At 26.4% G+C, this 22,152-nt stretch overlaps 2 protein-coding genes across 2 annotated transcripts; both read right to left on the bottom strand.

Annotated features, from left to right (window-relative positions):
- Positions 1 to 813: 813 nt before the first annotated feature.
- Positions 814 to 16,302, bottom strand: SRAE_2000177200 (Megalin; the record flags this gene model as incomplete). The annotated part of the gene is made up of 2 exons (XM_024652763.1): positions 814 to 15,047; positions 16,161 to 16,302. The coding sequence occupies 2 exons, from the start codon at positions 16,300 to 16,302 to the stop codon at positions 814 to 816; spliced, it is 14,376 nt and encodes a 4,791-aa protein (XP_024506307.1).
- A 3,269-nt stretch (positions 16,303 to 19,571) lies between these two features.
- SRAE_2000177300 (GPI inositol-deacylase) lies at positions 19,572 to 21,889 on the bottom strand (the record flags this gene model as incomplete). Its single annotated transcript, XM_024652764.1, has 4 exons — positions 19,572 to 20,139; positions 20,191 to 20,492; positions 20,670 to 21,713; positions 21,749 to 21,889. 4 exons carry the CDS (start codon positions 21,887 to 21,889, stop codon positions 19,572 to 19,574), a joined length of 2,055 nt encoding a protein of 684 aa, XP_024506308.1.
- Positions 21,890 to 22,152: the final 263 nt, after the last annotated feature.

The following is a 22,152-nucleotide window of genomic DNA, read 5'->3' on the forward strand; positions in this document are numbered from 1 at the left end:
CCAGTGTTATTAAATTATAATAGCTTAATATTCAACTGATTTATAAATAGTGAATAAATATAATATTTTTATTAAATTTTCTAATAATAATTAATAAGTCAATCAAGTACAAAATTTCTCCTATTTCTTAATTTATTTCATAAAAAATTATGACAAAAGTTAAATTTAAAATGTATGATAAAATATTAGACAAAAATTTAAATGTATTAGAAAAAATAACTTTTATTACAAGATACATATTTTGTAAAAAACTTTTTGAAAATGTTTTCATAAATTTTAATAATACAGATACTAATGTGCTAAACTTTTTTAACCTTTTGTATACATATGTTCCTTCGAAACGTTTCTTCAATTTTCAAATGTTTTCAACATACAACGTATAACATCTTTTCGATTTTTAATTATATGTTTTTTTTATAACTCCAGAAGAATTGAAAATAAAAAAAATTAAAATGTTGATTTATAAAATTTTTTTTTATTTATTTATAACATAGAAAAAATTATTTTATACCTTTATGATAAATTACTATATCATCTAACTTTTTTTATAATATCCAAATAAAAGTATTTACTAAAATTGTTTAGTATTATTTAAAAATAAAAAAAAATTTTAATTTTAAGATTTATTTACTCATCAATCAGTATTAATGAAAATAATTAACAATATATATATTTTGGAATTAATACACGCATGGTAAGCCAATAAAGTAAGGCAAAGTGTAAAAAATAACTAAATTTTAATTAAAAATAATAAAATATATGGCGTAAAATGATATTATGCATATTCTTGAAATAAATTTTGATTAATTAAATTTACACATCCGATATTTGGTCTGGTACAAGATGTGTTTTGTCTTTTTCTAATCCTTTAATTGGACGTGGTGGAACTGTTGGATTTTTTAAAAAATCACCTCTTGATGTTGTTGCATTAAATGGTGGTTCAATTATATGATTAATTTCATCTAAATCTGCCAAAGGATTTTCAACAGTCATTGGTTCTATATTTTTTTTATCTTTATGAATATTATTATCAATTACTGGGGTATGATTTTTAAACGAAGTTGGTGCTAATTCTAAACTATCATTAGCTTCAAGATCATATACTGGATTAGAAAATGTTGTACTTGAAGGTGTTCCTTCATCTGTTGATACAGCTGTCAATGTAGCTGTTTGGTATTCTATTTGTGTTGGTTCATTTTGTTTATTTTCTAATACTGGATTAGAGAAGGATATTACATTACCACTAAAAGATACACTGGGATCATTTCCTTCTTTCTTTTTAAATAATAACCATTTTTTTTGGTAAGCATTTATTGCTAAGAAAGCTATAACTCCCATTATTATTAAAGCTATTATCATTAATAAAATTCCAACTAATGCACCACTTCTAAATGATCCAATTAATTGTTTGGTAACAGAAGAACCTTTTTGACAATATTCACCTTCCATATCACCACAATCACATAATCCATTTACCATACAAACACCACCATTTTCACATTTACATTGTTGAGGCATTTCTAATGCTTCAACTTTTGATGCAGAACATGTTTTACCATCACTTTGAAGATTTCCTTCTGGACAGATACAATGGAAACCATTATTAGGAAGTTCCACACAAATATGTGAACATTCACTTGTTTTACATGAACCCTCAATTCTTTTAGTATCTTTGGCAAATCTTTGTTGAATACGAATTGCATGAATATCTTCTAATCCAGAAGCTAAAACATAAAGTCTTCCTCTACCAAATTTATCTTGAACATATAATGTTTTAGTTTCTTTACTTCCCCAATAAAGATTATTTTCAAATACATCTACAGCATAAGGTGTTTTTCTATCTTTAACAATAACTTTTCTATCTGAACCATCTGGAAGAATTGAATCAATTTTATGATATTTTGGATCAGTCCAATAAATTCTGTTTCCTTTTCCTTCATCAACTGTCATACTAGATGGAGCAAAAACTAATTCTTTAGCAAGTATACTTCTTTTTCTTCCATCCATATCAGAACATTCAATTTTAGCACTCATACCACTATCAGAAAAACAAATTCTTCCAATTGATGGTAATGTAACAATTGCTGTTGGCATTTCTAAACGTGAACCAATAAGTTTTGTAAAATATCTTCCATCATTCTTTGCTACATATATAGCACCAGTATTTTTAATTGGTTCAGACATTCTTTTTTTTCTAGCAATAAGACTTGATGTACTTGCATCATCACTTATTGTAGCAATAAAAAGATTTCCTGTAACATAATCAACACTAATAGCTGATGGTGTAATTCCAAGTGATGTAAAATCAATTTCAAGTGGTTGTCCAGCATGACTTTGATTACCTTTAGGTAATGCAGATCTAAAAATTTTCTTTTGTGTAATATCAATCCAAAACATTAATTCTCTTCTTGGATCAAATTCTACACCTATAATATCATTTTGTCCTGTTGTATCAGCAGCATTTGCTACAGCATGCCTATTAACTCCTTTACCACCAGATAAATGTAATTCTACAATTTCATCATCAGCTGCTATAATAACTTGTGCTGGATCACCTTTTGCTCTACAATCTTTACCTGACATTGCTCCAACAAATACAGAATTTTCATAATCTTCTAAACATCTACAAAGATATCCACCTTTTGTATTTAGACAAGATTGTGTACATGTATTATTTCCTTTACATTCATCAATATCAACACAATCAAATGGATTATCAGGATCTGGTTGATATCCATCTCTACAATGACAAAAATAGCCATCTTTAACATCTGTACATAAATGTCTACATCCACCATTATCTTTTGATGATGTACATGTTTTTCCTTTAGCTTTAGCACATCCTATTTCATCACTACCATCACCACAATGATCAACATGATCACAAACATTATCAATTTTAATACATTTTCTATTAGAACATTTAAATTCATCAGAGCTACATTCATCATAACCAACAAAACTATCACACATATTAAGATGTTCATCTGAAAAATCATTATCACCACAATCATTTATACCATTACATAATTGAAGTACATTAAGACATAATCTTGAATGTGCACATCTAAATCTAAGTGGTGGTAAACATTGAGCTGATTTACATTGATCATTAGTTTCATCTGATTTATCAGAACAATCAAAATCTCCATCACATTGGAATTTCTTAGGAATACAAACTGAATCACCACATTCAAATTCAAATTCTGTACATGATCTTCTTGTTATATTACCATGACAACTTGTTTCATCTGATGCATTTGGACAATCTCTTCTTCTATCACACCATTTATGTTCAGGAATACATGTACCATCTTCAGCACATTGTCTATATCCTTCACGACATTGTCTTTTATTACAATTTTGTTCATCAAATCCATCAATACATTGTATTGTTCCATCACATACTTTACTTTCTGGTATACATCTTCCATCATTACATCTAAATTCTGATTCAGAACATGGTCTAGAAGTACCACCACATGATGGATCTGTTTCATCTTCATTATTACCACAATCATTTTCTGAATCACATTTCCATCTTAATGGTATACATTTTCCAGTTGAAGGACATTTAAATTCTCCAACTTCATCACATGCTGGACATCTAGAAAGAACTTCATCTGATCCATCTCTACAATCATCTTGTCCATTACAAAATGCCCAATCAGGTATACAACGATAACTTGATGCACATCTACTCCATCCTTTCTTACATTCAACATTAACACATTCATTTGGTTCATCAGACAGATCACCACAATCATCATCATTATCACAAACAAATGCTTTTGGTATACATTTTTTATTATTACATCTAAATTGTTCTGCAGTACAATTTTTAGTTTCAACTTTACAAATAATATCATCTTCATCACTACCATCATTACAATCTCTATCACCATCACATAAGAAATGTTTTGGTAAACATTTTCCTGTATCTTTACATTTAAACATCCATGGATCACATGGTTTATCACAATCAACTTCATCACTACCATCACCACAATCATCTATTCCATCACATAAAGTAAATGGTCTTGTACAGTTATGATTTTTACATTGAAATTCTCCTATTGGACAAACACGAACACCACAAATTTCTGGTCCAGGTTCATCTTCTCCATTTGCACAATCACGTTCCCCATCACAATACCATAATTTTGAAATACATTTAGCATCTTCACCTCCACAAGAAAATTGTCTTTCTGTACAATTAGCTTGACAAGATTTATTATCAGATTGGAGAGTAAATTGATCTGGACATGAACATGTAAATGATTCACCACCTTCTTTTATTAAACAAAGATGTGAACAACCACCATTATTAGAACCACATGGATTATCATACATTGGTTTAGCTAAACTATGTGCTATTCTGAGATCATTTGGAAGTTGTAAAGTACTTTCAAGAACTGTTTCATTATTACCAGTCCATTTATCTGCCTTAATAATTTGTCTTAAATTCCAATCACTCCAATAAACATAATCTTCAAAAATAATCATACTACTAACATGAGAAGTTAATTTAGAAGCCAATTTACGTCTATGAGTACCATCAAAATTCATAAAACCAATTTCATTTAAATGAGCATCACCCCAATATAATTTATCAGTATAATAGTCAATTGCTAATGCATTTGGCCATCCAAGATCATTTTCAGCTATCTTTACAATAGGATCATCCTTTTCTGGAGAACCATCTAAACCTATACGACCAATATATGGTGATAATGACCATTCTGAGAAAAATAGAAAACCTTTTTTTGGATGAACAACAATAGCTTTAGGTTGTTGAATACGATCTCTTATCAATGTTTTACAATATCTACCATTTAATTCACAAACTTTAAGTGATCTTTCTTGTCTATTTAACATATATAATTTTCTACCAATCCAATCAATTGCAATACCTTCAGTTCCATAAACATTATGTCTAACAATTGTTTCATAATCTTTTATTGGTCCATTTATTTGATCAAGACTTACTTTGTACATACGAAGTTTTCCTGAATCTAATAAATATACTTCCTTATTTACCATATCTATATCAAGTGAAACTACATTTTCAAAACCTCTTGCTATTAATTCATATTGTTTACCATCTGTTGTTAATCTTCTAACATAATGTTTATTTGCTAATATAAGGAATGGTGTTTCATCAGAATTAATTCTTTTACAACTCATTTCATTTCTATTTAATTCATAACCATTTCCACATGAACATTTAAAATCACCTATTTTATTTTCACAATATTGTGAACATCCACTTTTTCCTTCAGAACATTCATCAATGTCAATACATGATTTCTTATCTTTTTCATTTATTCTAAAACCATCAAAACATTCACATTTATATCCTATTGTTAAATCAACACATTTTTGTTCACATAGATGACTATCTGATATTTCACATTCATTAACAAAACATGAAGATGATTCATCACTTCTATCTTGACAATCATAATTTCTATCACAAACTTTTTTCTCATCAATACATTCACCACTTGTACAGGCAAATTGTCCTGAAGGACATGAACTAAAATCAATTCCTTCTGATGTTTGATCACTAGTACAATCTTTTTCATCTTCACCACCTTCACAATCAAAGTTTCCATCACATTTCCATCCTTTTGGTATACATTTATGATTTGCACATTGGAAGAATTCTGGTTGACATGCTGTATAAGTACAATTAGCATGTTCATCACTACCATCTAAACAATCAACATCTCCATCACATTCCCATGCAGCATGAATACAATGTGAATTTTTACATCTAAATTCTCCTTTATTACAATCTTTTCTAGAAACTCCACATAATTCTTCAGCTTCATCTTCACCATTAGCACATGTTACTTCACCATCACAAACCCACGATTTTGGTATACATTCATATTTTGGTTGAGGTAATAAAGCATTTGATTTACAATGAAATTCTTCTTCAGAACATGTTCTATTACCACAAGCATGAATAGATGATTCATCAGAACCATCTACACAATCAGATTCACCATCACAAATGAAAGCTTTTGAAATACATTTACCATTATTACATTGGAAAAGATATTCACCAACACAAATTTTTTTACCTGTACTATCAGTACAATTTGTATGAGTTTCATCCCAAGAAGATTCACAATCAGCATCACCATCACATTGCCAAGTCTCTGGTATGAGTCTTCCATTTGGACATCTAACATAATGTTTTGGAGGTTGTTGATTCATACAGAAAAGTTTATTTTCATCAGCTTTATCTCCACAATCATTATAACCATCACATAAATCTGCTGGTTGAATACATATATTAGTATTTGGGCATTTGATACGAACTCCTCTACAATCTATTGGAAGTCCTGGACATGTTGTTGAATTTTCATCAGAAGCTGTATCATCATGACAATCTAAATGACCATCACAAACTTTTGTTGTTGCATTGATACAATGACCATTTCCACATTGGAACATACCTTCACCACATATAGCTGTAGTTGGACAATCTAATTCATCTGATCCATCACCACATTCTGAAATTCCATTACAACGTAAATCTTCATTTATACAACGTCTATTAGTACATAAATAATATTTTTCTGGACAGAATCGTGTATTACAGTATGACTGTTCTTCATCAGAAGCATCAGAACAATCTGAAACACCATTACATGTATCAGATAATGGTATACATTTTCCATCAGATGCACATTGGAAATTATAAGGTGGTTGACATGATGTTTGATCATTTTCTCTTTTAACACATTGTGTAGGATAATCTTCACCTGGTTGTTGAACTAATTCATAATCATCAGCACAACCACATTGAACTTTTGTAGCTGAAAGACCAATATCTGTTGAAATTGGATGACATAATTGTGAACAACCACCATTATTTTTTCTACATAATTCTGCTGTATGAAGAGCACACCATTGATTTCTTAATTTAACATCAGTATCTGAAGAGAAAACACGAACTGTTCCAGGAATTCTTCTATCAGAAGCAACAATTTCATAATTATTACCTGTATCTTTATCCATTCTAAAAATAGCATTTGATATTGGATCTGATAAATATAACCAATGATCCCAAATATCTAATGATTTAGCACGATAACCAGAAGCTATAACACGTCGATCTTTACCATCATAACCAATAGATTCTATAACAAGTCTATTAACATCAGCCCAATATAAACGTTGTTCTTTCATATCAACTGTTAATGCTGCTGCAAGTGAAATATTTTCAGAAACAAGAATTTCTCTATCACCACCAGCCATATTTGCTCTTTCAATTCTTGGTGTATAAGCTCCACCAGAAGCTTTATATCCTGAATCTGACCAAAATAGTAATCCTGAACATGGATCTAATGTAAGTGCATAAGTCCAATCACCAGTAGCTATAGAAGCTAAATGATTTCCTTGAACATCAATTGCAAATATTTTTCCTGTTCTTCCAGTTGTCCAATAAAGTTTTTGTGAAAGCCAATCTAATTTAAGATCAGAAATATGTCTAGTAGCTAAATCAACGGATTTTTTTTCTTTATTTGGTGTAAGTACTTGTCTTGTAGATGATGGAAGATTCATTGGGAACCATGAAATATTAGTACCTGCAGGATTTTCTTCTACATAAAAAACTCTTCTTAAATTAACATCAACATCAAATGTTTGAAGATTTGAAATAGATGGAAGATGATCTCTTAATGGTGGTGGTGCTTTAATATTTGGTACAAGATTATAATCAACTAATTGATCACCATCTGAAAACAATAAAAAGCTATCTGGTTCTTCACAACTTTTTCCTTTTAATACTCCTCTAGAACAAGCACAATTTGGTGTTTGACTTCCTGGTATTGCAAAACATAATTGTGGACAAGGTGCTTTTCTAAGATTATCAGTAATATGACAAGGTGAACTAGATTTTGGTTGAGATAATTGATCAAATACTACAACATCACCTAAATTAGGTATAGCTGCTGCTATAGTTGTTGGTGACATTATCATATTTCCTTGAATTGGTTTATTACTTGCCATAAAAACTTTTTCTAATCTACTATCAGTCCAATACATATTTTGACCAAGAATTGATATTCCAGTTGCTTCAGCAATATCACTTCTAACAAGTTCTGGTGTTCCACCATCTCCTCGAACTCTAAAAATACCATCTAATCCAGCATCAGTCCAATATACATAATGTGTATTTGGATCAACAATAAGATCAGTAGGTTCTTTTAATCCATCATGTACTATAACTTGCCTATTACTTCCATCTAAATAAGCTCTTTGAATTGTAGGTTTTTGTCCACGATCAGACCAATAAATGTAACGAGCAATTGGATCAACAGCAATTGATGATGGTGTTTCTGTTTTTGTAGTAAGAATAATTTTTCTATATTTTCCATCTAATTGGCAAACTTCAATATGACTACGGTCTGCATCAGCAGTAATAAAATAAAGATTATAATTAATCCAATCAACAGCAATACTTTTAACAACAAAATTACCAAATGAATCTTTTACAATTTGTGTTATTTCTCCTTCACCTATTGATACATGTGAAATACCTTTATTTGAACCTTGAGATTCAGCAATAAATATTGACTTTGTTTCATGTTCTATATCTATAGATGTTATACCATTACCACCAATTGGTTGTATAGCAACACCTTTTCCATTACTTGTATCTAATGGTATTCCTGTTACACGTGTTTTTGTTGCTATAAGAAGGAATGAATCATCATACAATCGACAACCATTAGTTCCTTCAGTTATGTATCCTGATGAACAAATACATGAATATTGATTAAATTGTCTTGGAATACAAAGATGTGCACAATTTCCATTATTAATACGACATGGATGAGTTGATCCTGATTGTGAAACTTTTATTGCTTTAAGATTATTAAGATTTTCAATATCACTTTTAAATACTTTAAATTCAATGAATGTACTGGGATTAGTTAAATCACCAACAAAAATTTTATCAAAAGCTGAATCTGAGTAGAATAATTTATTATCAATAAATGCTAAAGCATTTGGTTGTTTTCCTGCATCATTTAAAACATAATGTCTATCTTGTCCATCATATGTTACAGAAGTAATTCTTCCAGCTTTAGATTCTGTGAAATAAACTCTTTGACCAGATGTATCTAAAGCAATATGATCAAGTTCTGTAAGATCATTATTAACAATAACTAAAGCATTCTTTCCATCCATATCAGCTCTACCAACTTTAGGTGAAACAGCTCCATTACCACGATCAAGCCAAAAAATATAACCACGATCACTATCAACAGCTATTGCAACAGGATCAGCAACTGCTGTTGGACTTTGATCATTTGTTAATAATGTTGCTTTATATTTTGAATTACCACTTACTCTTAAAACTTCAATATTTTGTGATATTTTATTACCAATATATAAATTTTTTCCATTCCAATCAAATGCCATACAATTATTATCATCAGGAATTGTACTTCCATAAATTTGTGTTTTATTATTTGTATTAATTGCTGTTTTCCAAATACTTGCCATACTTATAACACTTGCACCTAATAATCTAGCAGTTGAAGATTTTTCTAAATGATATATTTCTTCAGAAGTAGTATCAATATCAGCATCATAAGCATTAGATAAACCAGCCATTGGAACAATACCTTCTAAAGCAGGTGTACCATTTAATGATTTATCTAAATCATATCCATAAATATTATTTTTTTGTATAATTAAAATAAAATCTTTGTTATCTTTAATACAATTCTTTTTTAAACTATCAAGAATCATACCAACAGGACAAAGGCATGTAGATTTGTTATTTGGTCCAAGAAGACATATATGACTACAAGTATTATTTTTACATGGATTATTTGCATTTTTAGGTTGAAGAAGTGGATGTGTTGCTACAACACCAAGTGCTTTAGAAAAACTATGTGATGGATAATCATCAAATGTTCCATTTGGATATTTTGGATATACTTGTAATTTTTGTAATCTTCTATCACTATAATAAATCATATCTTCAAATATAGCTAAAGCATGTGGATGTTGAACAAATTTAGTTGATGCAAGTACTTGATGTCTTCCAGTACCATCATAATTAACAAAATCAATATAATCTAATTTTGAATCTGCAAAATAAACTCTATTAGTTGTAAGATCTAATGCAATAGTATTTGGCCAATAAATTTTTGTATTAACAATAATTTTTCTATCACTACCATCCATATTAGCTCTTTCTATACGAGGATTTTGTCCCCAATCAGTCCAAAACATTAATGCTTTTCTTGGATCAAGTGCAATACCACGTGGTTGATCAACATTTTCATGAATTAAAACTGCACGGGCACCTTCTTTATCAAGATTTGCAACTTCAATAGTATTAAGAGATGAATCAACCCAATATAAATTTCTTCCAATCCAATCTATTGCAATACCTTCAGTAATATCTAAACCTTCACTAATAAAAGTAGTAATATTAGTTCCATTAAGTGTTGCTGAAAAAATTTTTTTTTCTCTAATATCAGACCAAAATATTTTTTCTGAAACTGAATCGTATGCAAGTGCTACAGCGTTTTCTACTTGTGCAGCAAATGTTCTCCAATTATCAAGTTTTGAGTCAGACCAATATATTCTATTTCTATTTGAAACATATACTCTCATAGTATCACGATTTTCAGAAACTTTACATGTTTTTTTATCTCTACTAAGTTGATAACCATCTTCACAAGAACATTTATAACCATGTTTTTCATCAGTACAAATTTGTGAACATGATTTTGGATCAAGACATTCATTTTCTTGATCACATGATGTTTTATTAACAACCATTTCACCAATTGGACATGAACAAATAGGTCCATTAGGACTATTATGACATTTAAATGCACAACCAGCTCTATCAGCAGCACATAAATCTCTTGAACATCTACCACCTTCATCAGTACCACCTGGACAATGTTCTTTACCATCACAAAGTTGATGGAATGGTATACAGATATTAGGATCATTAATACAAGGTGTATGTTCAAATGGACATCTAACTGTTTGATAACTATTATCACTGCTACATCCATTTTTAGGATCTTCATCTGAACCATCTTCACAATCGTTTTGTGAATCACAAACCCATGATGAAAGAATACATTTACCATTATCACATCTAAAATGATCTTTAGGGCATGTTTTGATACCACAAATATTACTAGGTTCATCACTACCATCATCACAATCTTTTTGTCCATCACAATGCCATGATTTTGGTATACAAATACCAGATGTAACACATTTAAATTGATTATCGGCACATTTACCTTTTTCAATAAGACAAGAATCTTCATCTGAACCATCTTGACAATCATCTTGACCATCACAAAGATTTTTTAATGATATACATTGTCTACTATTAGAACATCTAAATTGATCAGTTCTACATTGAATAGGTGGACATCTTTCTTTATCTTCATCAGTTCCATCATAACAATCTTCATCACCATCACATAACCAATAAACAGGAATACATCTAGAGTTACCACATGAAAATTGATTTACTGTACATGTATGATTATGACATAAAGTTAAATCTTCATCACTACCATCACCACAATCATTATCTGAATCACATTTCCATGCTTCTGGTATACATCTTTTATTAGCACATTGGAATTTTTTTGCTCCACATACTGGTGATTCACCTTCTTTACAATATTTTGGATCTTCATCACTATAATCACCACCACCACAATCATTATCACCATCACAACCATATAATGCACTAATACAACGTTTTGTTATTTCACATTTAATAGTATTTTCTGGACATTTTATATCACCACTACATTTTTTACCATCTTCACCAATTTCATCAGATCCATCATCTAAACAATCTATTTCACCATCACATTTCCATTCCATTGGTATACATCTACCATTTGAACATTGAAAATGTGTTCCATTTGTTGGACATGTAATTTCTGTTATTTCAGTTGTATCTCTAACACATGTTAAACCATTTTCAGCTAATTTAAATGAATCTTTACAACCACATCTTTTTGTAACTTCTCCTTCATTACCATTTGTTGAATTTTGTGGTATAGCAAAACAAAAATGTCCACAATCATGATTATGACATGGATGATCAATTGATAAATCAGGAATAGGTTGATTTTGTTCACTACATGCTTTAATACCAAATATACTTCTTTCTTCTTTACTAAAATCACGAATAATTTTACCATCACCACCTGTTTTCTTATTAATCATACGTATACTATATGGTCTTTGATGAATAAAATATAAATCTTCATCCATAATAGCAATTGATACAGGAATAGCTCCATCAACAGGAATATTTTGATAATCAGAACCATCAAATTTAATTGAACCTATTATTTTAAGAAGTGAATCAGAAAAATATAAACGATTTTCAATAAAATCAATTGTCATTGAAGATGGTCTTCCTAATGAAATATTTCGAATAACAAAACAATCAGATCCATCCATGCTACATCTATATATTTTTGCTGGTCTTTCAGCTTCAGCATAAAAAAGATATCCTTTCCATGGATGTACTACAACAGAGACTGGGTCACGTAAATTTGTTAATAATTTTCGATGTTCTAATTGATCGGCATTTAATAAACCTTGATCAGAAACTTTTATTACTTCTAAAGCATTTCTAATATTATCTATATAGTAAAGTTGTTTTGATATCCAATCATATGACATTGAAATTAATCCATCATTATGTGTTACAAGAATTGGGGCATTACCTTCACCATCTGGTTTTATTCTAAAAACTGTATTATCCATTATATCTGCATAAAAGAATGAATTTCCATGAACATCACATTCAACTGCAAAGTACATACCAATTCTTCTTTGAGAAGATGGTGATATAGGTAAAATAGCTTCAGCTAATGCATTATTTGGAATTTTGGGATATATACCACGAACAACTTTATTAGAACTAAATAATAAATAATCAATTGCAGGAATACATTTACTTCCTCCAACAAGACGTTGTCCTATAGGACAAGCACATTTATAACCAACAATATTTGTAGAATCTGAAGAACTTAAAACACACATTCCTTCACATTCTGCATTTTTACATGGATTATGAATTTTAACATCATAACAATCTGATTGTTGTTCATTTGGTTGAGAGGCATAATGATAAGCAGCAATACCCATTGGAAATACATTATTTTCTTTCTTTGTCCATATAATATCAGAATTAGAACCAAATTTTTCAACTTTTATAACACCTAGTCTTGTCCAATCTGTCCAATAAAGATTTTCATCAAATAATGCTAAACCAAATGGATGAGGAACAGAACGCATTCCTTGTGCTACAATTCTTCTATCTTTACCATGATAATCTATACTTTCAACTCTATCAACTTTTGGATCTACCCAATATACACGTTTAGAAGGAATATCAACAACAATTCCTGAAACTTGATGTGTATGTGTATCAACAAGAACACGTCTATTAGAACCATCCATAGAACATGCTTCTATATTATGCTGATTAGTAAAAAATAATTCACCATGAATTGGATCTAAAGCAATATCTAATGGTAATATTAAACTATCAGCTATAAGAACTGTTCTACGATCTCCTTCATAATTTGTTACATCAATTCTTCTTGAACCTGATTCTATTATATATAAATTTTTTGTTATCCAATCAACAGCTAAATTTCTAGGAAAAATTAAACTTTTTAAATCTAATTTTTTAATTTTATCAATATCTCCATTATCATTCAAATCGGCAGAAAATATTGCATGTGCCAATCTATCTGTCCAAAATAATTTTTTATCAGCATAATCATAATCAACACCATACAAAAATTCTCCTGATGTTATTTTTTTAGCTTCATCACTTGTAGAATATGGATTTATTTTATATAAACCTTCTCTTCTAGCAACAAACAATCTCATTTGTTCAGGATCTGGAGATGTACAGTATCCTCTCATTGTACTATTTCCACCATTAGGATCAGCTGTTTTCATTTTAAGTGTAAAACAACCACCTTTACATGAACATGTAAATCCAGGTCTATGATTTTCACATAATTGATCACAATATCCAAATTCACTACATTCATTAATATCTGAACATGTTCTTTGAAATCTTTCATCTAATTTATAACCATTTGGACAGGTGCATTTACCACCAGTTGGAGATTTAATACATCCTGTTTGGCAACCTAATGTATGGCAAAGATTAGAACTACAATTTTTTTCATCACTTGAATCAGGACAATCACTAATACCATCACAAAGTTTTACTTCATCAATACAGTGTCCTGAATTTGGACAAGCCCATTTATGTGGTGAACATTTATAATGTCCACAATTTTCTTCATCACTAGAATCTCCACAATCATCATAAAAATCACATTGAAATTTTTTAGGTATACATCTTTTATTTTTACATTGAAAATCAGTTACTTGACAAGGTTTAAACTGACAACTTTCAGGTTCATCACTACCATCAACACAATCTTTAGTACCATCACAAACCCAAGACTTTTGAATACATTGAGTATTATCAGCACATCTAAATTGATATTGAAAACATGCTGTATGATTTTCACGACATGAACTTTTCTCATCACTTAAATCTCTACAATCAAAAATTCCATCACACATTTTACTAGAATTAAAACATTGCCTTCCATCAGCACATTGAAAAACAGAACCATCATTATTATCACAGGAAACCATTGGTGAGGGGCAATCTTTTTCATCAGAACCATCAAAACAATCAGTAATATTATCACAACGTTGATACTCAGCAATACAAGAAACAGAATGCCACTCATATTTATCACATTGCCATTGATCTGTCTTACAACCTGGATGAGGACAATCACGTTCATCTTCTCCATTCATACAATCTCCTGAACCATCACAGCGCCACTCATTTCTAATACATTTTCCATCATCACAACGAAATTCATCCTCATTACATGCACCGGCTGTTGTTGAGTGTGTAAGTGAAATTGATGAAGCTCCTTCTACACGATGTGAACGGCTAAGGCCTGCTGACAAAAAAATGTTGTAAATTTATAAAAAAAAAATCACCTATTTATAAAACAATAATAATACATAACATTATATGAGTATACAAAATTAATTATAGGAAAAATTAATTATTATATATAATATAAAATTAAACATATTAAAAAGGATAATTTAAATATAACAATAAAATATGAATATTACTTAAAAATAGTTTACATTTTTTTTAAAATTTAAATACAATTATCATTGAAGCATATTATTAAACAATTTCTTTATGAATTGTTTTATAAAATAAATTGTATTCAAGGTTACCCTGAATAATTAGGTAGTATATTGTATTTTATATAAAAATCTTTTCACACAATCTTTTATATATTAAAAATTTTTTTTTTTAAGTCTATATATGTTATTTACTTTAATTCTCCAATTTAAATAACTTTATAGTGATTTTTTTTTTATTTTTTATTACTTTAGAAAATGTGATAAATTTGTTAATGGTAAGTTATTTAAATTGTACAAAATTTTATTAATAATAAATAGTATAGTTTAAATATAAAGTAATATTGTCATTTTCAATAATGATGAATAGTTTATTTTATAAAAAAGTTTTCTCGTGATATACTTTTATTAAGCTTTTTCTATTGTTTTTGTAAGAATAATAATACTAAAGTGGAATATATCTTTTTTTCTTTTTAAATATAAGAAATATATATTTGAATGGACAAAAAAAAAAAAAAATTGAACATCTTAAAATGTTAACAATTAAAAAAACAAAAAGTACTAAGTTATTGAAAAATTTATTTGTCTAATAGATGGTAAATAAAAGTGAAAAGTAAATTAGATGATATTATACGGTTATCAAAACTCGTACTTTATTAATTAACTAAATCAAAAATATTTAATGACTAATATTTTAAATTATTATTAATTAACTGGTAAAGTATTTATGATCACATGAATGTTATTACTATTTAAAAAAAAAAAAGTTTTATGATATAGTTAATAGATAAATAAACTTTTTTATAAAGATATAAAATATTTGTACTAAGAATAAGATGAAAAAAAAAATAATAAAATGAAATAAAATAACTAGTTAAATAAATTTTTTTATATTATTAATAAAAAAAACATACCATGACCATTATGAATAAAAACTGTTTTAGGCCGTTCGGCTTTAAATAAATTAAAATATACAAATAATAATAGAAGAGAAAATAAAAATGTACTGGTAGCTGTTCGGTGTGGAGTTTTGGCAAAAGTATAACAGTTTGCCATAAATGATCTGTAATAATTTTTTTTTTATAAATAGAAATATTTTTATTGAATAGTTTTATATTAAAAAAAATAGTAATATAAAATACTTTTTCAAATTATGTGATTCATCTACCATAATATTTTTTTTTATTATTATTATAATTTATATATAAATCAATGTGAATTATATATTTTAACTAAACAATCATGAAAATCAAAAGGTGTAAAATTAAAAGATTATAAATGTTTAAAATTATATTTATAAATAATATTTATAATTTAGCAATTTATTAATTATATCTTGTTATCTTTAGAAATAGTTATGTCAAATTTGTAATAGGTAAAAGTTTAGTATATAATTAAATGTGCAATTTATTATGTTTCTAGATTTTTTATAAAATTTATAAATCTATGACCTTTTTTACCGGTCACCAGTAGAAGAGAGATATATAATTGTATTGAGATAAAGAAGAAATAAAAGTTTCGGGTAAAAATATTTTAATTTCTTCCACACTACATAAATATATCCTAAAAAGGAATAATCATGTTTTAAAGAAAGAAAGTTTTAGTTTATAATTTTAATGTATTTTCAAAAAAAAAAAAAAGAAAAAATAATAATAATAATAATATATAAATATAATGAAAGAAGAATTAATATTATGTGTAAAGAAAATAGAATTGTAATAAGAGAATATTCAAAAGATTAGAACAATATTTTTAGATTACTTATTTATATGTAATGAATTAAAATAATATATTTTTTAATCATTATATAGTTTGTCTTTTTTTTTTATTATAATATTTTATCATAAATATAATATAGATTAAAGAAAACAGTTAAATGTATAACAAACCAATACAATCACAATAAAAATAGTAGAAAAAAAACCTTGAAAAATGTATAAATATAAATTGAAAAACAAAAATTTTTTTTTTATAATAAAGTATAATGCTTTTTAAAAAATAAAAATCAGATATTTATTATATAAGAAAAATTTAATAAAAATCTTGCTTTACAAAATTTTAAGAATCAAAGCTTATATGATAATAACAATATTTAAAATTATTCTATGATGAAGAAGAGAGGTAAAATATTGATAGAAAAAAAAAGTGAAATGAACCGTAATGATAGAGTAATAGAAAACTTCTAATAAAGGAGCTTGAGAAAAGGAATCATTTAAAGAAACTTAGATAAGCTTCACTATTCTTCATTAATCTGTGACCATCACTAATTACAAATAACCACTCCTTCTTTCTTAGTATTATTTGCCTATCATCAGTTTCCTACTACCACTTCATAATAATACAATTTGAACAATGGCTTTTAAAAAGGAAGAGATTGTGAAGAATAGTTCTATCTTATTCACAGACATTCTTCAATTATTTAAAACTTATTAAAATTTTGTATTTAAATGAAGATACACAGACATATATTAATAAACTTTTATATTTTATTATAAATATCAATGAATATATATATATTTATATCATATATATTAAAATATAATATAAATTTTAAAAAAAAAAGTAGGATTAGTTATATAAAAAGAGACAGTAACATATAAAACATATCGACGTCTGATTTGTGCAAAAAAGAATAGGAAAAAAAAAAATTTAATTATTTTATGAAAATGTTAATGATCATAATTAAAAGTCATCTAAACAGTTTTAATTTATAAGACAGTATTATTTTTAATATTCATTTACTTATAACAAAAGATTAAAAATTAATAAAAAATAGGGTGTTTACAAAAATATATAAGATTTTTTTTTTTTATTTGTAGTAAAAATAATATATATATATATATAATTTGTTTAACTCAATGGAAAGTAGAACTTAGAAATATTACAATAAAAAGACAGTTTATTTTTGAAAGGGTTAAATGATAGGAAACTTGTTTTGGTGCTAAATTTTAATGATTCAAAATGAGATGGCGTTTGTGTAATTGTTATAATATATAGGAAATGATAGGCTTTACTCCCAATAAACAGAACAATGTAGTATGATCTTTAATTTATAAGGTTATGATGTAAGGTAATTAAAGTGATAAAGAATTTGAATGACATTTATCAATTAGGCAAAGAAGATATAATGCCATAAAAATCAATCAATGTTACGTTATACATATTTAGTTTCTTAATCATAATTAGTAATATATTATCAAAGTTTTAATTTATTAATGTTCCATAACTAATTTTAAAATAAAAATATTAAAAAGTGATAAATATAACTATAAAAAGTAATTAAGAAATTAATGTTAAAAAAAAAAAGTAATTTTATACTAAAAATTAATGAGGAGATGAATAGTATTGTGTATAAATGTATAGGTGTGGAGACTATTTTGTACTGTCATTTATAATAAATTTTTCCAAAAAGTCAACTGCGCGATCCAATTATTTTGAAGATAAGAGTATGATGAAGAAAATCGGAAAAGGTAAAAGAAGAATTAAATTTTGAAGGAAAAATAATTTAATTGTAAGAGAATTATGGTAAAATATAAAATGGTAAAAGAAGATCAAGAGAAATTGAATTTTTGATAGGTAAATTTAAATATATAATATTATATAAATTAAATATAAAAATATAATAAATTTTTTAGTTATTTAATTGATTTAAAAATTTTATATAACTAAAATTTTAAAACATTTTAAAGACATTTTAATTAACATTTTCTTAAAATCTTTAATTATCCGGATTTATTTATATCAAAAGGTGTAGAATGATGTATTAGAAAAACTTCATCCTTGACATTAACCTAACTTTACATCTCCCCCATCATGGACCAAAAATATGTACATATATAATTTCTTTCTATCAATATTACTTTATATAATATCCTCTAATTATCCTTTATTTGCGGTATAGCTTTACAGGTATCTTAAGATATCATCTTTATTAAAAGAGGAAATATGATAAAGTCGTGAATGGTAGATATTTATCTTTTGTTACATTTATAATCAAGATAAAATATAAAAGCTAAAATAAAATAATAATTTTATTATATTTAATAAATATATTTATATTTATAAATATATAGATTTTTTTTCATAACATTATTAACAAAAAAAAAAATTTATTTATACAAAAATAATTAATGATTTTATCGTGAACAAGTCTCAAAATGTAGTGTTTCTGTAATAGATCTTCATCTTTAAAACTATTCATTATGAATATATATATATATATATATATATGTACAATATATATGTATATATAAATAATATGCCAAGGCGGAGTTTTTTTTTTTTTTTAAATAAATAATTAAGAACTTTTTGATACATAAACATCTTTATGAATTTTTTAATTTAATTATTTTGATCTTCAAAAACATTAAAGAAATACTTGTTGCTTGTACTATCATTATATATTCCCATACAGTAAAAATTGAATTATTAAAAGTAATTAATAACCAGTATGGAAGTAAAAATATCCATGGAGAAATATTGATTTTTTTTTTTCTTGAAAAGTACATGAAAACAAGTTGAATGATTGCTGACCATTCATATAATCTGTTACCTTTGAAGGAAAAAGTAAAATCCGGTAATTGATAAAATATTAAATATGTTGGTAAATACAAAATAAATGAAATAAAAAATATTAAAATGTTTGGAGATAATAATAATGAAATTAATGAGTAAACTAGATATAAAGGTTGAAAAAATAAGCTTAATAAGCTACATAATGTTATTAATAAATTATATGATACTTTTTCATACATCCACCTATATATTTTAATGATGATATCATTAATATTTAATATTTCTGATACTGTTACCAATGTTTCACCTAAATTGGTAAGACAATAAATAATAACTATTCCAATTAAAAATAAAATAGTTGTACTTATTATTGAACTTCTAAAATAAAAAAAATATATTTATATATTATTGATATAATTATTAACTTACGTTACAGTATAAAATAATATCTGTATAGACAATATTTTAAACAATAAATTGGTATCATAAGAAAATAAAATAACCATAAATGATAATAAAAATGGAATATTAGAAATATTAATTTTGATTGCTCTTAATATTGTTAAACTAAAATCAATTTTGTAATTAAGTTCATACTCTACAATAGATGAATTGGTAAAAAATGTTTTAGAATTAGATATAACAAATAATGTACCATCTGATTTTGTATTTTTGTCAAAAAAATTAAATAATAATTTATTATTCATAGAAATTGCCTGTTGATTATCTCCCTTAAAATAAATTTTTGATACTAAATCATTTGAACTTTTTAATATAATTTTATAAATTATTTCTGTAGATAAATATGGAATTGTAAAAACTTTTATACATCCTGATTTTTCTTTAAATTTATATTTTTTCTTTATTAATGAAGGATTTAAATTTTCTATTTCTAATTTTTTTATTACCTTAATTTTTGTATTTTTATTTTTATAATAATTTTCATTTGTTTCAATTGTTTCAAGAGAATAAATATATTCCATTTGACGACTGTAAAAGTATGTTTTTATAGGATACAAATTTATGTCATTTTTGTTTTTATGTTTATACAGTAATGGAAGGTTAAAATTAATTTTTCCAATTGCGAAAATATATCCATTTTTATTTAAAAGTCCTTTATTAATTTGTTCATAACTATCATCTAATTCCTGTTGTTTAATGATTTTGTAATCGAATGTTGATGAATTAAATATTCTTTGAAAAAGGGAATTAAACTTTGTTAGAGGTATATTTTTTTCAGAAGTTGTTGCGTACTCAAATAATAGTCTTGAAATAGATCGTTGTGCTTCATTACACCAAACAAGACATTTGTGATCAGCCATCGACCAAACACGATCAATACCTTGATAACCAACAGTTAATGAATTATTATCCTTAGTCAATGATTCTTCTATCAATTCATCCATAAATCCTCCATGCATAGATATTACCGGTATATCTTTTAAAGAAGAAATTTGATGATAAATATTAATAAAATCATTAGTAATTTTAATTGGATGATCTTTTAACATTGTACCCATAACTAAAATAAATGCTGTATTTTTTCTTAACCATTCTGAATTTTTCAATGCCATTTTTATTACAATACCACCCATTGAATGTCCCAATAAAACATATTTTTTATTTCGTTTATTTTTATATAATTTTTCTAATTCAATAATACTATTTATAAGAAATTTTGCTTGACGTTTTAAAATTGTTGTATCAAATATACTAAATTCTTCATTAAAATGAGCGGAAAAAACATTAAATCGAAAGGGTGATTGAAGGCGTTCTGTTTTATTTTGTAAAATTGATCCAATACTTCTAACCATTGCGGCATCAGCAGCATTTCCTGGAACAAAAATAATAGGAATACCATTGAAATTTTGACTTTGTGATAACTCATAAAAATATTGACCTTCACCATATAAATAAAAATTATATCTTAAATCTTTATTTTCATATAAAGACTAAAAAAAATTATTAATTTATTAAATTTCCTTACATAAAGCTGTGGATATCTCCACATAGAAGTCATTGAACATGAATGTTTAAATTGTTGAAGACTAGTTTTGAGATCATAAATTATCCATATTATTAATAATATAAAAAATAATTTATATCCTCTATCAATATTAAAAAACATTAATAAAATAATGGAAATAAAATTATTTTTATTATTAATCAAATATTGATAAATTTATATTCAAATTCATAATAATTTGAGGAAGTACTAAAGTTTAGTAGATGAACGTTTTTCCAAGTTACTATAACTTAGCATTTAAAAAAATATACTAAAGATAAATGTATTAATAAATATACAAATATGGAAAAATGTTGTTTTCTTTGAAAATTAATTATTGATAAAAAAAATAATATATTATAGATGATTCTTTTCAAAAAATATTA

Source organism: Strongyloides ratti (genome assembly GCF_001040885.1).
Source record: "Strongyloides ratti genome assembly S_ratti_ED321, chromosome : 2".
In the NCBI taxonomy this organism is placed as follows: Eukaryota; Metazoa; Nematoda; class Chromadorea; order Rhabditida; family Strongyloididae; genus Strongyloides; species Strongyloides ratti.